The sequence below is a fragment of the Bombus bifarius genome, unplaced genomic scaffold (genome assembly GCF_011952205.1).
Source record: "Bombus bifarius isolate JDL3187 unplaced genomic scaffold, Bbif_JDL3187 scf7180000009755, whole genome shotgun sequence".
NCBI classification, from domain to species: Eukaryota; Metazoa; Arthropoda; class Insecta; order Hymenoptera; family Apidae; genus Bombus; species Bombus bifarius.
In genome coordinates, this window is record NW_022885319.1 from 382,738 (window position 1) to 395,010 (window position 12,273).

At 43.4% G+C, this 12,273-nt stretch overlaps 1 protein-coding gene across 1 annotated transcript; it reads left to right on the forward strand.

The window, feature by feature from the left end:
- The first annotated feature begins 1,710 nt into the window (after positions 1 to 1,710).
- Positions 1,711 to 10,290, forward strand: LOC117215628 (pancreatic triacylglycerol lipase-like). The gene is made up of 8 exons (XM_033462015.1): positions 1,711 to 1,896; positions 2,264 to 3,229; positions 4,747 to 5,018; positions 5,574 to 5,844; positions 8,454 to 8,693; positions 9,094 to 9,327; positions 9,458 to 9,785; positions 9,951 to 10,290. Exons 2-8 carry the CDS (start codon positions 3,058 to 3,060, stop codon positions 10,054 to 10,056), a joined length of 1,623 nt encoding a protein of 540 aa, XP_033317906.1. The 5' UTR covers positions 1,711 to 1,896; positions 2,264 to 3,057; the 3' UTR covers positions 10,057 to 10,290.
- Positions 10,291 to 12,273: the final 1,983 nt, after the last annotated feature.

The window sequence follows — 12,273 nt, forward strand, 5'->3', positions numbered from 1 at the left end:
ATCCGTTTCTGACACGTGTCCGTACACACGCATATTTTACACATTTATTTTATACATTTGTATAATATTCGATAAAAAAAAAAAGTGCATGAGATTAGATAGAACGAAGTAATTTGGAAAGTTTATTTTTGTAGTAGGAAATGATATAACAAGAGCTTAGTCGTGTTTATCGATTAAATAAGAAACAATGAGCGTTTGTCAATTTCATTTGATATCTTATCGCGCATAGTTTGGTTTAAACTCGGCGGAAACCGTACGTAGCACGGTCTCTATCTAACCCCGCTAAAATAAAGGAAACCCGATAAAAACCCAGGAAGCAAAAGATGGACGGTAAAAAAGACATTATGCAATTCATAAATCGCAAAAAAAGCAATGAAAAACACCGTGCAACTCCTTTTAATCGCGACCTTCTCTACGTCCAACAACCTGAACCATCCGTTTCGAACGCCGTTATCCCCCGTCCTTGGTCCCTCGCGAAAGCGCCCCTATAGAAAAGGTAGTAGTTCAAATTTTCTGACAACCCCGACAGAAGTGTCATTCACAGGTTTCAGAGCAATCACGATGCAACCCTCGTACGATTCGCTTACCAAGCTCTCATGAACGTACAGAAAGTTCGCCGCTATACTTAGGGTGGTTTCGCAACATCCCTCGAGCAAATACGAGAAACATCTGTGGGGTGTCGAGTTTTAGGAACGTATAAGAGCGTAGAAGGTTGCTGTTTTCTACACAGGGGTTGCACAGTGGGGGATGTTAGACGCATTGGTTTCAACTTACCAGGGGCAATTGCTTAAAAGGAACCCCTATCGATCCATGACGTTCCTCCAGCCACGTGTTTATCGATCGCTCGCCACGTTCATTCACTGGTTTCCCTAGAAGCCTTTTCAATGGTAGAGAGAATTTTTGTCTCGCAGCTGTTCGACCACGTTTCACCGTATCGTTCAACTTATCGACTCTTAGGTGGCTCGTTGTAGTTTCCGGATAAAGTATTCGGACTGCGGAATCTTTTATACGGACATGTTTTTTCGCTGGTATTCCAGCGTAATCTTTCGCGACGAGAGCATCGTTCGAAGCAGTTCCGACATCACGAAGCTGCACAAGCCGTCGAATCAACGCAAATTGCTAGACTCGGCCGACCGCCTTTCATCGGTCTTAATTAGCCGCGAAATAGAAGAGGGGGGCGATTCAGCGGACTGCGTGTTGTTCCACAACATCTCAGCGAAGAAAGAGTCGTTTGTTTACAATCCATAAACCAGCCAAACTGTCACGTACGTCTGGAAGTCTACGTAAAACCTTCCGGACGACGACGAACTTAAATCGTTATTTATTCGCATCGAGAGTATCGAATAAAAATAACGAATAAATTATTGACGCTAATTATTTTCTCCTCGTAATTTATGGAATACGTTAATGTACATGCACGTACAAATATGTACGCGTCAAATCATAATCTTGGACGGTTTTGCTAAAACGTTGCGCAAAACTTCGAATTCCTGGAAACACATTCACGAGCCACGAACAATAAAGCAACCCTCTTGCAACGGATTAAGAGAGTAGAGTGGCTTGTCCGGTTCCGCGAGGAAGCTCCCCTTGCGTTCGGTCCAAGACTTTGTCATCGAGCTAACCGAGGAGAGCAGATCGGCGAGACATCGAGAGAGAGAGAGAGAGAGAGAGAGAGTGGGGCGCGATAAAACGGAGCTGTACACATTTTTCAGTGATTAGTGCGCGTTGCTTGCTCGAACGCCGAACTCGTCTTCGTTCCTCCGTTACACACGAGTCGATTGTCCGTGACTTTGAACCCTCGAACGGACCAGTTAGTTGCTCTCGACGTTGAACTAAATTCTTAAACGATTCTTCATCGAGAGCCTTGCGCTGATTTCCACATTGTGATTTCTCAAGGTAAGAGCAAGTATTTACTACTTCTAAAGTAAAAATTCGTTTCCTTTAGAAATTTGAACGATCGCAATATCCGATTTGAATTTTGTTCATATTTGTGACGTCAACTTATCTTCTATGGAATAGCGATATTACGCTATTATCGTTATTCTTACGTTATTAAAAGTATTACTATACCATTATTAATCTATGACGTATTCCGTGAATACACATTACAGTTTCGCAAAAGATACGATTTGGCAAATAAACGGTAAACGTTTCATACCGAGAAAAAGCGAACGTTCCTGTTTCTAAGGATCCAAGTTGTTACACAGCGGTAATATCTATTTATCCATGCTTGCCGAAATAACAAATTGGCAACTGTTTTCAGAGAACGTCGTCGGCATTTTCCAAGAAATCGACAATACTGCATGTACGATACAGAAGATCGGTACTGGAAAAAATCAGTGACGTCGATGAACTCGATTGGAGCGAGTTTGCCTAAGAAGATCAAGGTCACGTTTGATTAGAACCATAAATCAAATATCGAACGAAAGCATCGTTAATTAATGCAAGAACAATTTGTATCGAGAGACTTCGATATCGACGCGCAGGAAATTTTATTTTGTAATAAATTATCGTTTCCGGCCGACGGCCACCTATCGGCATTTTGCGTCAATCGATTTTTCATCGAATACGATTTTTCATCGCTGGCACGCAATTCTATATACAGTTGATACATATAATACGTGTAACGAACAATCGTACGTATCAGCTGGGAAGATCGGATACGCCGGAACGGGAGTTCCTTAGTTCTAGAAGAGAGACTTTGTTCAGTGACAAAATTTTCAAAGGATCGTGTTTAGAATTTCGCCAACTTCGCTTCGTTCGTTTCGAGTTTGATGCGAGGATTTACGAATTTTGAAGTTTGTGCAGTGCAATTCGACGATCTTTCTCAAGTAGAATCGGAACACGATCGCGAGACATTGGAATCGCTGTAAATATCTGGTAACATGAAGAAAGAAGAGGAAGAATACGTTTGGAAAAATGTCTGGTGACTGTGCGGCAAAGCGTTGGAACTCGAAGTCGCATTAAGCATCGATAGGTAACGTTGCTCGTAGATTGGCAGTGATTTAAATTGTGTGCTCGAGTTTATTGTTATGTAGAGTTGCGTGACTGTACAAAATGTCGTTCGTGAACGGGACGATGATGCTACTCGCGTACACCGCCAACATGATCGCCACGTTACCTGAAAAAGTGGGTTCCGAGCTTGGTGAGAACACTATCGACAACACGAACGTAACGACGACCACGTTATCACCGGAAGAACGAGAAAACCAATTTGATTTTGACGATCGTGAGTACATTGGAACTTTTCTTTATTAACGTCGAGTTTTGTATTATTTTGAAAAAGGGAAGTGTCGGTTTGCGAAATCTCGACGATAATGAGCTCATCTCTAAAAACGGTAAATAATTCTCGCGAAGATGAAACTCGTCGAAATTATCATCCCTCGCATTAATATGTCTCGTCACGTGATTTGTCTGGATCTTTTACGTCAGTAGATATCCAGAACGCGATATAATTACTCATAGCAGACGTAAACTTGCAACAAAATAACAATCTAAATCGACGTCTCGATCTGTTAACTTTCCCAATCGCTTTCTATTTTTATCGTTGCCTCTAAGATTATTACGAATTTCTGTTCGTTTTATCTGCCTTGGCAATTATCTTTCTACGATGTAGCTAATTTTCTAGAACATCGACATACGTGTGAAATTCGTCTTTTAACTCGTCTTTGCTAACTTTACTAATATCGTTTCAACGTTGCTTTAACATCGAAACTTTAAAAGGCTAAGTACGAAGAAAGTTGTTCGAAGAATGACAAAAATTAGGATTTTGTGATTCGCCGATTCGTGAAATAGACTTTTTAGACCACCTGATAAAATAATAAAATAATTTCAGGTAAACGAGGAAATTTTCCAATTTCGCGCAAATCGATAAAAACGCGAGAGACTTTGGATGTCGTGGCGGCGCGGTATCGTTATCGATGCGAGAGAATTTATAGTAGGAGCGACAATTGTCTAAAAATATCAATCGTCACTGGGAATCGATACGAGTTACCGGATATTGTAATAAAAATATTCCAACGTAATCGAACATACTTTCGATCGAAAGTGACGTGCCTATTGTCGTGACCGTATGCGCTGTGCACACTGTATACGTATGCATACACGCTAATCGTTAATCCAGTTCGAAGACAAAACAGTGGCGAAGCCTTCGAGGAACTGATAGCGCGCACAGATAACGAGTCAACACTCGGAGATAACCTTTGACGATGTTGCTAAAACATTGATCTATTGTAAATGACGTCATTATTACTCTTGTGTTGGATGGACAGATATTTAAAATAGTCACGGCCATGTTTCCAGTAGATAAAGGAACGGGAAATTTGACTGTTCGATCTTTGATAAGGATCAATTTCAAACTTGATGGATCGTTCGACTTTCCATAAATTTCGTACGATTTCGTCCGATATTTGATCGTTACCGATGTTAAACGTCAATTCCGTACACGCACGTGCAAATACTTACGTGTTATCTCCGCCGCGATCCTTTAGTTCCGATACTCCAATTTTACTCTAATTTTAGCGGCAAAAAAGATTTCGTAGCGTCTTAAGAAAGCGTTAGAGATAAAATTGAGAAGAAAAATCACGCGTACCAAACAACGATTTCTTCGTGCTTTGCTTTTTTTTTTATTATTATTATTAAGAATCTTATATATATATATATATATATATATATAGTTGTTAAGGTTAAAGAATCGATGCGTTTCGGAGGCTTTTCCTTGTATCCGTTTCCTTTGTTTCTCGATAGAATGGTACATGTGGCGATGTTTCGATCCGTACGGCTGCTTCTACATCGGTTCGCCATGGTCCGGAGAGAACAGACCAGTCTCCACGTTTCCGGCTCGCCCGGACAGCATAAATCCACGTTACATGCTTTACACTCGAGATAATAAGGCACAACCACGCGAGCTCAAAATCGATAAGTACGAAACTATTCGCGGGGCGCCCCTTAGAAACGATAGGAACCTTTATTTGATCGTTCATGGCTTTCTCGACAACGGTGACAAAACGTGGGTTTTGGTAAGTACTTGATCAAATAGGTTTTCCTCGGTTCAAGTTCTAGCGAGTCTATCGGTATCTCCATGTATTTGTTGTACAAACGAACAATCCAAATTTTTCAGTTTGAAACTCAAAGTTTATTTGAAAAGATAATATCGTATGTTGTTCGATCGAAGCATTCGCCGTTGCTTTCTACGGCTTTAAGCCATTCATCGGGCAACCGACGATTTCCATGGCGAAAAAATGCCGCGTCTTCAAACGAGATTCGATCGTCGAATCGTTTTAGCATCTCGTCCACTAATCGCAACCGGGTATCCATCCCGAAGGAGGAACGCGCAGCGAACGAGCTGACTGCTAGAGGACGTCTGAACCGAGACTCGTCGCGATGTCTTTCGTCGCGGAAGCGATCTAGAGACCTGGCGTCGTCACGCGGCAATTTCGCGGAACGTCCTCCTTCGTCGGTGCCCTGACTCGCTGAACTTTCTTTAAAAACGAACGTTCAGCCTCGCTGATAGATTCGCGTTGTTCGCTCGTACGACTAATATTCGACTATCGTTACGATCAATTTTTCTACAGAGAACGATGGAGGAATTATTAACCAAGGAAGACAGCAACGTGGTGATCGTGAATTGGATCGGTGGAGCGGGTCCACCATACACGCAAGCTGTGGCCAACACAAGATTGGTAGGTGCGATGACGGCTCGTTTGGCTTATCAGTTGATCGAAGTTGGACGAGTGGATTCCACGAGGATACACTGCATAGGGCACAGTCTTGGCGCGCATACTTGCGGCTATATCGGATATACTTTAAGGCAGACGTACGATCATAAACTTGGAAGGATCACTGGTAAGTCGAAAAGTTGTAATCGTTAGACTGCCGATTTTTACCCGTTTTCTATGCGAATGACTAAGAGCCGACTAATCTTGCCGAAATTTGCATCTTGGCGAAATAATCTCGCCTAATACTTTCAGGAAACAAACGGTTATTTAATTTTTCTCTCTCCCTCTCTCGTCACGTTGTCTTCGCCGATAACTACATAGGTGCAGTTGACGCGACGTTATATACGTAAAAGTTGCAAGCTATCGGAGGTAGCATAAAGGGTGCATTACGCTGAACTGCGTGGAATTGAACGCGTTCGTCCGTCTCACACGATGTCTCGTTTTTACGTGATTTCCACGCTTGTTCCGGTACGCTACGATCGATCGAGTGGAATAAAATTAGCCCCACCAACGGTGAAGAACGAACGGAGACGTACGAAGATAGCCGATCGAATCAGAAACGATCAGGGTAACAGTGGAAGGAAGAGAAGAACGACCGAAAACCTTGGCTCACGGCCATTTTGTCCCCCACGAGCAAAGTATATCCGTCTACTTCGCACCAAATATCGCGCGAATCGATCGATCAGAAACCTAACGATCGGTTCTATAAATCAAAAAGCAACACGCGCTAATTACAGTGGCGAACGAAGGTACTCGTACAGCTAAAACAGATAGCTGCAACTTGCGTGCGAACAACCTTGTCTCGATAAATTTTGTACGTCGCCTAAATACGACGTAAGAAAACGATATAATAAAATGTAAAGTTGGTACGTGGCGGTGAATTAACGTAACGTAATGAACGTAAACGGAATGTAAATGAACGTAAAGTCGAAGAAACTCAACCCCTCTCACTTCGTGAACCGATAAATTCGCCCGAAACATTCCGAATCCTACTCGAACCGTCCAATAAAGCGACCCTATCGACCGACACAGCCCTTAACAGGTGCACGATCAACCCCTAACAGCCATCCTCATACCCCCGGTCCATCGCCATAACCGATCCTCCAATGAACAGAATCAAAGCTGTCCGTTCCACGAGAATCTTTTCCTATTTCCGATCGATCCACCCCTTTCTCAACCCCTTTTCAAAGCCGGTAACCGAGAAGGGGTTCGTTCGATCGGATTCACCCAGACCACTGTCACGCAAGCTATCGATCCCATCGGGAATTACCAGGACACCATGAACCAACGAGAGCTACGCTTTGGTGAACGGGCAAACCACAGGACGAAAGCGAGTCGAGGGTGAAACAGGATCCTCCCGTAGGCTTGGCTTCTGACGAACGGGATGGAATCGCGAGGCGGTAGGGTGGATTGTTTCTCGACGGTTGGAAGTTTCAGACTGATGCTTGTTGACGAGGGGCTCTAATGAAAACAGGGTATTGGCGGTCGAGGACACGCCCGAAGACGAGATTTGGTAAACAGAGGGAACAAGGGAGCACGTAGGGATAAGAAGTGGCGTTGCTCGGAGAAGGTGACTCGAAGGGGTGAGTTTGGAAAGGGGATGACGAGGATTCGGGATGCTTCGGAGGTTTCTGTCGGGACATTGAACGGTTTATCAACAACGAAATACGAAGGACCTTGCAAGTACGTAATAATCGTGGTTTAAATACATCTTGCTTAAAGGGTTGAGTCGAGAAGGGTCGACGAGGCGGACAAGGATGTCCGTGATTCGGCTGATTTCTATTGGAACAGCTTTTAAACAGTTTAGTAATCGTAAGATACGAAAGAGTTTATAGGTACGTAATAATCGTGGTTTAAATAGACGTAGTTGAAGCGAGGGTGAGTTGGGAAATGGCGATAAGGTTTCGGGGTGTTTTGCGAGTTTCGATCTCAAGATGTTGTGCTCGAGGTGATACGCGAGATAATACGAGCGTATCGTCGCTAATACGCGAAAGAGTATACAAATAATCATTTTTTAATGGAACGAATTAAAATACGAAATAAAATTCAAATAAAATTAAATACACGATGTTTCGTAGAAATTGCGCGCTGTTAAAGTTCTATTGTACGAGAAAATATTTGATACGTAACCTAGCGGTAGAAAATTAGTATGCAGCCACCATGATAAGTAGCCATCTTAAACGTACAATAACACAACAAGTAGGAATACTACTTTCGTGAGCAACTGTACGTTATTGGCTATATACTACGTTCATTAGCCTCGGAAAACATAAGCGTCGCGTAATAGTTACGTGCATCGTCGTAACGTAGCGAACAACGTTGCGCAACAGCGGAAACGATTGCCCGGTCCGACGAGATAATAGATCGAAAGGTTAAGCGATAGAAGAAGAATTATCGACGATTACCACTAAATTATACAACTTTTCCTAATTTACGAGAAAATTCGTAAAATAATCGAATCAGTGAAAATAGGAATTGATCATCGGGATTCGCGAAAAGCCTGTTTCCGTTAGAACTCGTAGCGACTCGACGACATTCCGCACAATTTGCTGAAAATTCCGCGGAATTCTCCATCGTTTTAAGAATTTCCTACGACCGATGGGAAACTGTTTGCACGGCGAAGGTATACGCGATACAAGTAGAACGCGACGGAAACGGGCGAAGCGACGAAAGTGTGTACGGTTGCAGCAACGATCAACGAAGCCTCTCACGTCCGTTTGATTTCTCTGTTCCAAGGCCTCGATCCTGCCGAACCGCATTTCAGCAACACGTCGACGATGGTTCGGCTCGATCCGACCGATGCCACCTTCGTCACAGCTATCCACACCGATTGCAATCCTTTTATCAGCGGCGGCCTCGGCATCACTCAACCTGTCGCGCATATCGATTTCTATCCGAACGGTGGTCGCAATCAACCTGGTTGCAACGAGGGTGTTCTCAATTTTATCACCTTGGAACACGGCAGCTTCTTCCGTGGTAAGCTAGCTTCTCTCGCTTTCTCGATCTCAACCGTCCACGATAGTATCTTTCGATCGTAAATATAATTCGAATTAGCCTGTTGACGTTATCAATGGATATAGTCTGCTACGAGCCTGATTCGAATCGTCGTATCTATCAAGCAACGAATGAATTCTACTGAATAGAAATAAAAGATAAATATTGTATTACGTCCCGATACGTATTACGATAGCTACACGAAAGAACGGTGTTAAACTAGTACACTAACGGTGTTAGCAGCTCGTGACTAAACGGTCGAATGGTAGAACCTTCGGGTTATTTGGATAGCGAGGTTCGGACATTGCCGCTGCGAGAGGCTCGAGTATAAACTCTTTCGGAGAAGGATAAATAGGTAAATAGATGAAACTGTGGATTTCAGGGATAAAGAGATTCGTCGGCTGCAATCACATCCGCAGTTACGAATATTTCATAGAGAGTATCAACACGAACTGTTCGTTTCTGACGGTTCCTTGCCCCTCTTGGGACAAGTTTCTAGAAGGCAGTTGCTTCGACTGCGTGAACCAGTACTGTCCCAAGTTCGGATTAGACGCTCAACCCGGAAACTACCACGCATCCGTCTACTCGATGACTGGATCCACCAAACCGTTTTGCAGTTAGTATATTTCTTTTATATATTGTACGACGTACAACTTACAACGACGTACAACAACGACGTATAACTTTATTATTATTGGCTCGTTATTCGAAGAAACGAAATCGTTAAGAGGCGAATAAACTTGCAGGAGGTCATTACAAAGTCGTGGTCAACGTCTCGAAGACGAACGAGAGTGTGGACCACGGTGGCGAAGTTGGAACTTTCGTGCTTAAAGTAATTGGACAAAATGGAGAAAAGTCAGGGAGAATGCCGCTCAGTTCTCAATCGACGTACTACGAACCAGGTAGCACTCACACTGTGGTACTGCTTGGTGACGTGGTTGGCAAACTGGAATCAGTGGAAATTTCGTGGGAGTACCGAGTCTCTGTTTTCAATCCGCTCACGTGGAGGCTTCTGCACACGCCTCGCGTCTATATCGACTCGTTGAGCGTCGAGAGTTTGGAGGCCGCTCACAGGTACGTATCGCGTTATAACGATGGTTTCGAGTACGTCGCAGGTATACCGTCGCTCGTAAGCGACGTTTATGTCGATCTTTTCTAACGACGTCCGATCGTTACCAAGGATATCCGCGCGCAACTTTGATATATACAGTTGCGAGATCTTCTTTCTGTTTAATCTAGCATTACCGTGTGCCCTGACGAATCGAAAGCTCTGCTCGCCAAGCAACCAAAGATCTTGACGACCAAGAATTGTCAAATAGCTCGGCTGAACGTGGTCTCAACCTAGGGACATCTCTCGAACGACGAACATCTTTAAATCGACCATCGGTACAATTTGCTTCTTACGAATTTAGCTTCCGAGAGACTCGTAGTAACTCTGGCTGTCAAGATTTCGCTTTTCACGCACTACCGTATGAAATTAATCGTCGACGTTGTAACGTTACAAGCGAACCGTTCTTACCATTTACTCGTTGCTTATTGTACCACTTATTTTTTAAGAAATAAATATACTTTTTTCTAATAATTCGTAGCGCACCTTTGTAACGATGTTTTTCAAATGTAACTTTTCAGAAGAACAAGCTATCTATACGCGAAGATGAATATAAATAAAAGTAGTATCTGATATTCTAAACTTTCCAGCGGACCGTAATTCAAACTCAAAGGAACATAATTTTTCTAAATAGCAGCAAAGGATATAAATATCTTACTTTTTACTCTTTCAATGGGAACGTAGTTATCGGAACTACTCATTTTTCGATAATCGATCAGTCGCATAATCGGCAATCAACGGTCCGACGATTTGCACGTGACCGTTTGGCGCATTGACCCGAGTTTCTCCTTTCGATCTTTATCTCGCCTCAAAGTTTGACGCGACGCGAGTAAACTTTGTAGTAAATCAATCGGACGTTGCTGTTCTCTGGCCACGCGAATCCTTCTGAAAGTTATCGCCTAACGACGTTCGATTAACGAGCAATCGCCAATTACCGAGAAAGTCGTAAAGTTGTCAGAAATGAAAATGTCAACCATCCCCTTTGTCATTCTTAACGTTTCTTTGTCACCCGACGAGTTTTCTTTCCCTACATCCCGTTATCCCACTTCGATATAATTCCGTACAGTTCTATTAGCTCTACGAGGAATCGTAGCGCGGGAGAAATCACAGAGGACCGTTCGTGAAACTAGAAAATTTAGGAAGAACGGTAGGCGTGGAAAAACGATAACAAAGAAGAAATTACGAGACAAGGCAGGAAGCGTTACGAAGTAAGGAGAATCGCGAAAGAGGAAGAATCGTAGAATAGCGCCGATTGCGAAGCGGAAAAAATCTTTGTTCCTTTAAATTTCCCATAAACGTGCATAACATAGCGAGCTTAGCGTGGTAACGAGCTCAAAACGCAAACTAAAAAATCGTGACACGGGTGAGAAGCGAGAGAGCGAGATTCCAAGCAGAGAGAGCCTGCCACACAATACCGTACGATACAGCTCTCCGTTAGAATTCCCACGATGCCATCCGACTGAACGTCGCACTATGCAAATCTCAGCTTTCATCCTCGGCATAACGTCAATCTTCTTGCAACGAGGTTCGTAGTAATTTAGCCTGGAGGAAAGAAAACAAACTCGTCCTCGTTCGACTCATAGAGACGCTATGAAAGACGCGAGACACGCACGCAAACGGTCTTGCTCGAGCGGAAAAACGCGACCTTTACAAACGTCGCGGAACGGTTTTCCGCAGTCTGTCTCTGTCATCTGGGTGGAATAATAGCTTTGGTTCCGGCGCAGAGCAATGGCGGAGCTTCCTTTCACCGTGATTATGCCCGCGTGTTTCTTTCACCTTGGCGGCTGCTTTCGTGCGACGCAAATCTGTTTCTTTCTGCCATTTGCAGATCGGTGACCCTGCGATTCGCACTCGTGGATAGGTACGGTGGCGGAGTCAGAGGAGAGCGATAAAGTGCCCCCTTCCACGATTAATAAAGTATTATTTTTTTTTTTTTTTTTTTTTGTCTTATTACCGTCATTCTTGCGTTACGCTCTCGCCTATTACAGGCTTGGCTAATAAACGACTAACAAATACAAGTAAGGAAGTAACAGGTAACGTTACAGAAGTATACAAGTGCAAGGTTACGTATTTCGGAAGGAAGATTTAGAGATGCGATGAGATTTCGGTAAAAAGGTTTGTGTGGTGTTCAAGGATAATCTTGAAAAGGGAATTTGCAGAGGATTTTCGAGGATAGAGAACGTTTCGAACGAGGAGGGAGCCGAGCTGGGCGGGTATCGAAAAGGATCGCGGAGTAGAGGTTAATTTTGTTTTAATTAAATACGCAACGGAATACACGCTGAATTAACATAAATCACAATTCACTCCAACCACGTTATATAAAACTTAGTTACACTGATGCGTTAGGTACGCGACTGTTACAAGGGTAGAAACCGGTAAAGATACGTTGACTATTCCAAGGATACGGAATAAGCGAGTCTTACTGACGATACTGTGTCTGAGGGGTGGGTGTGT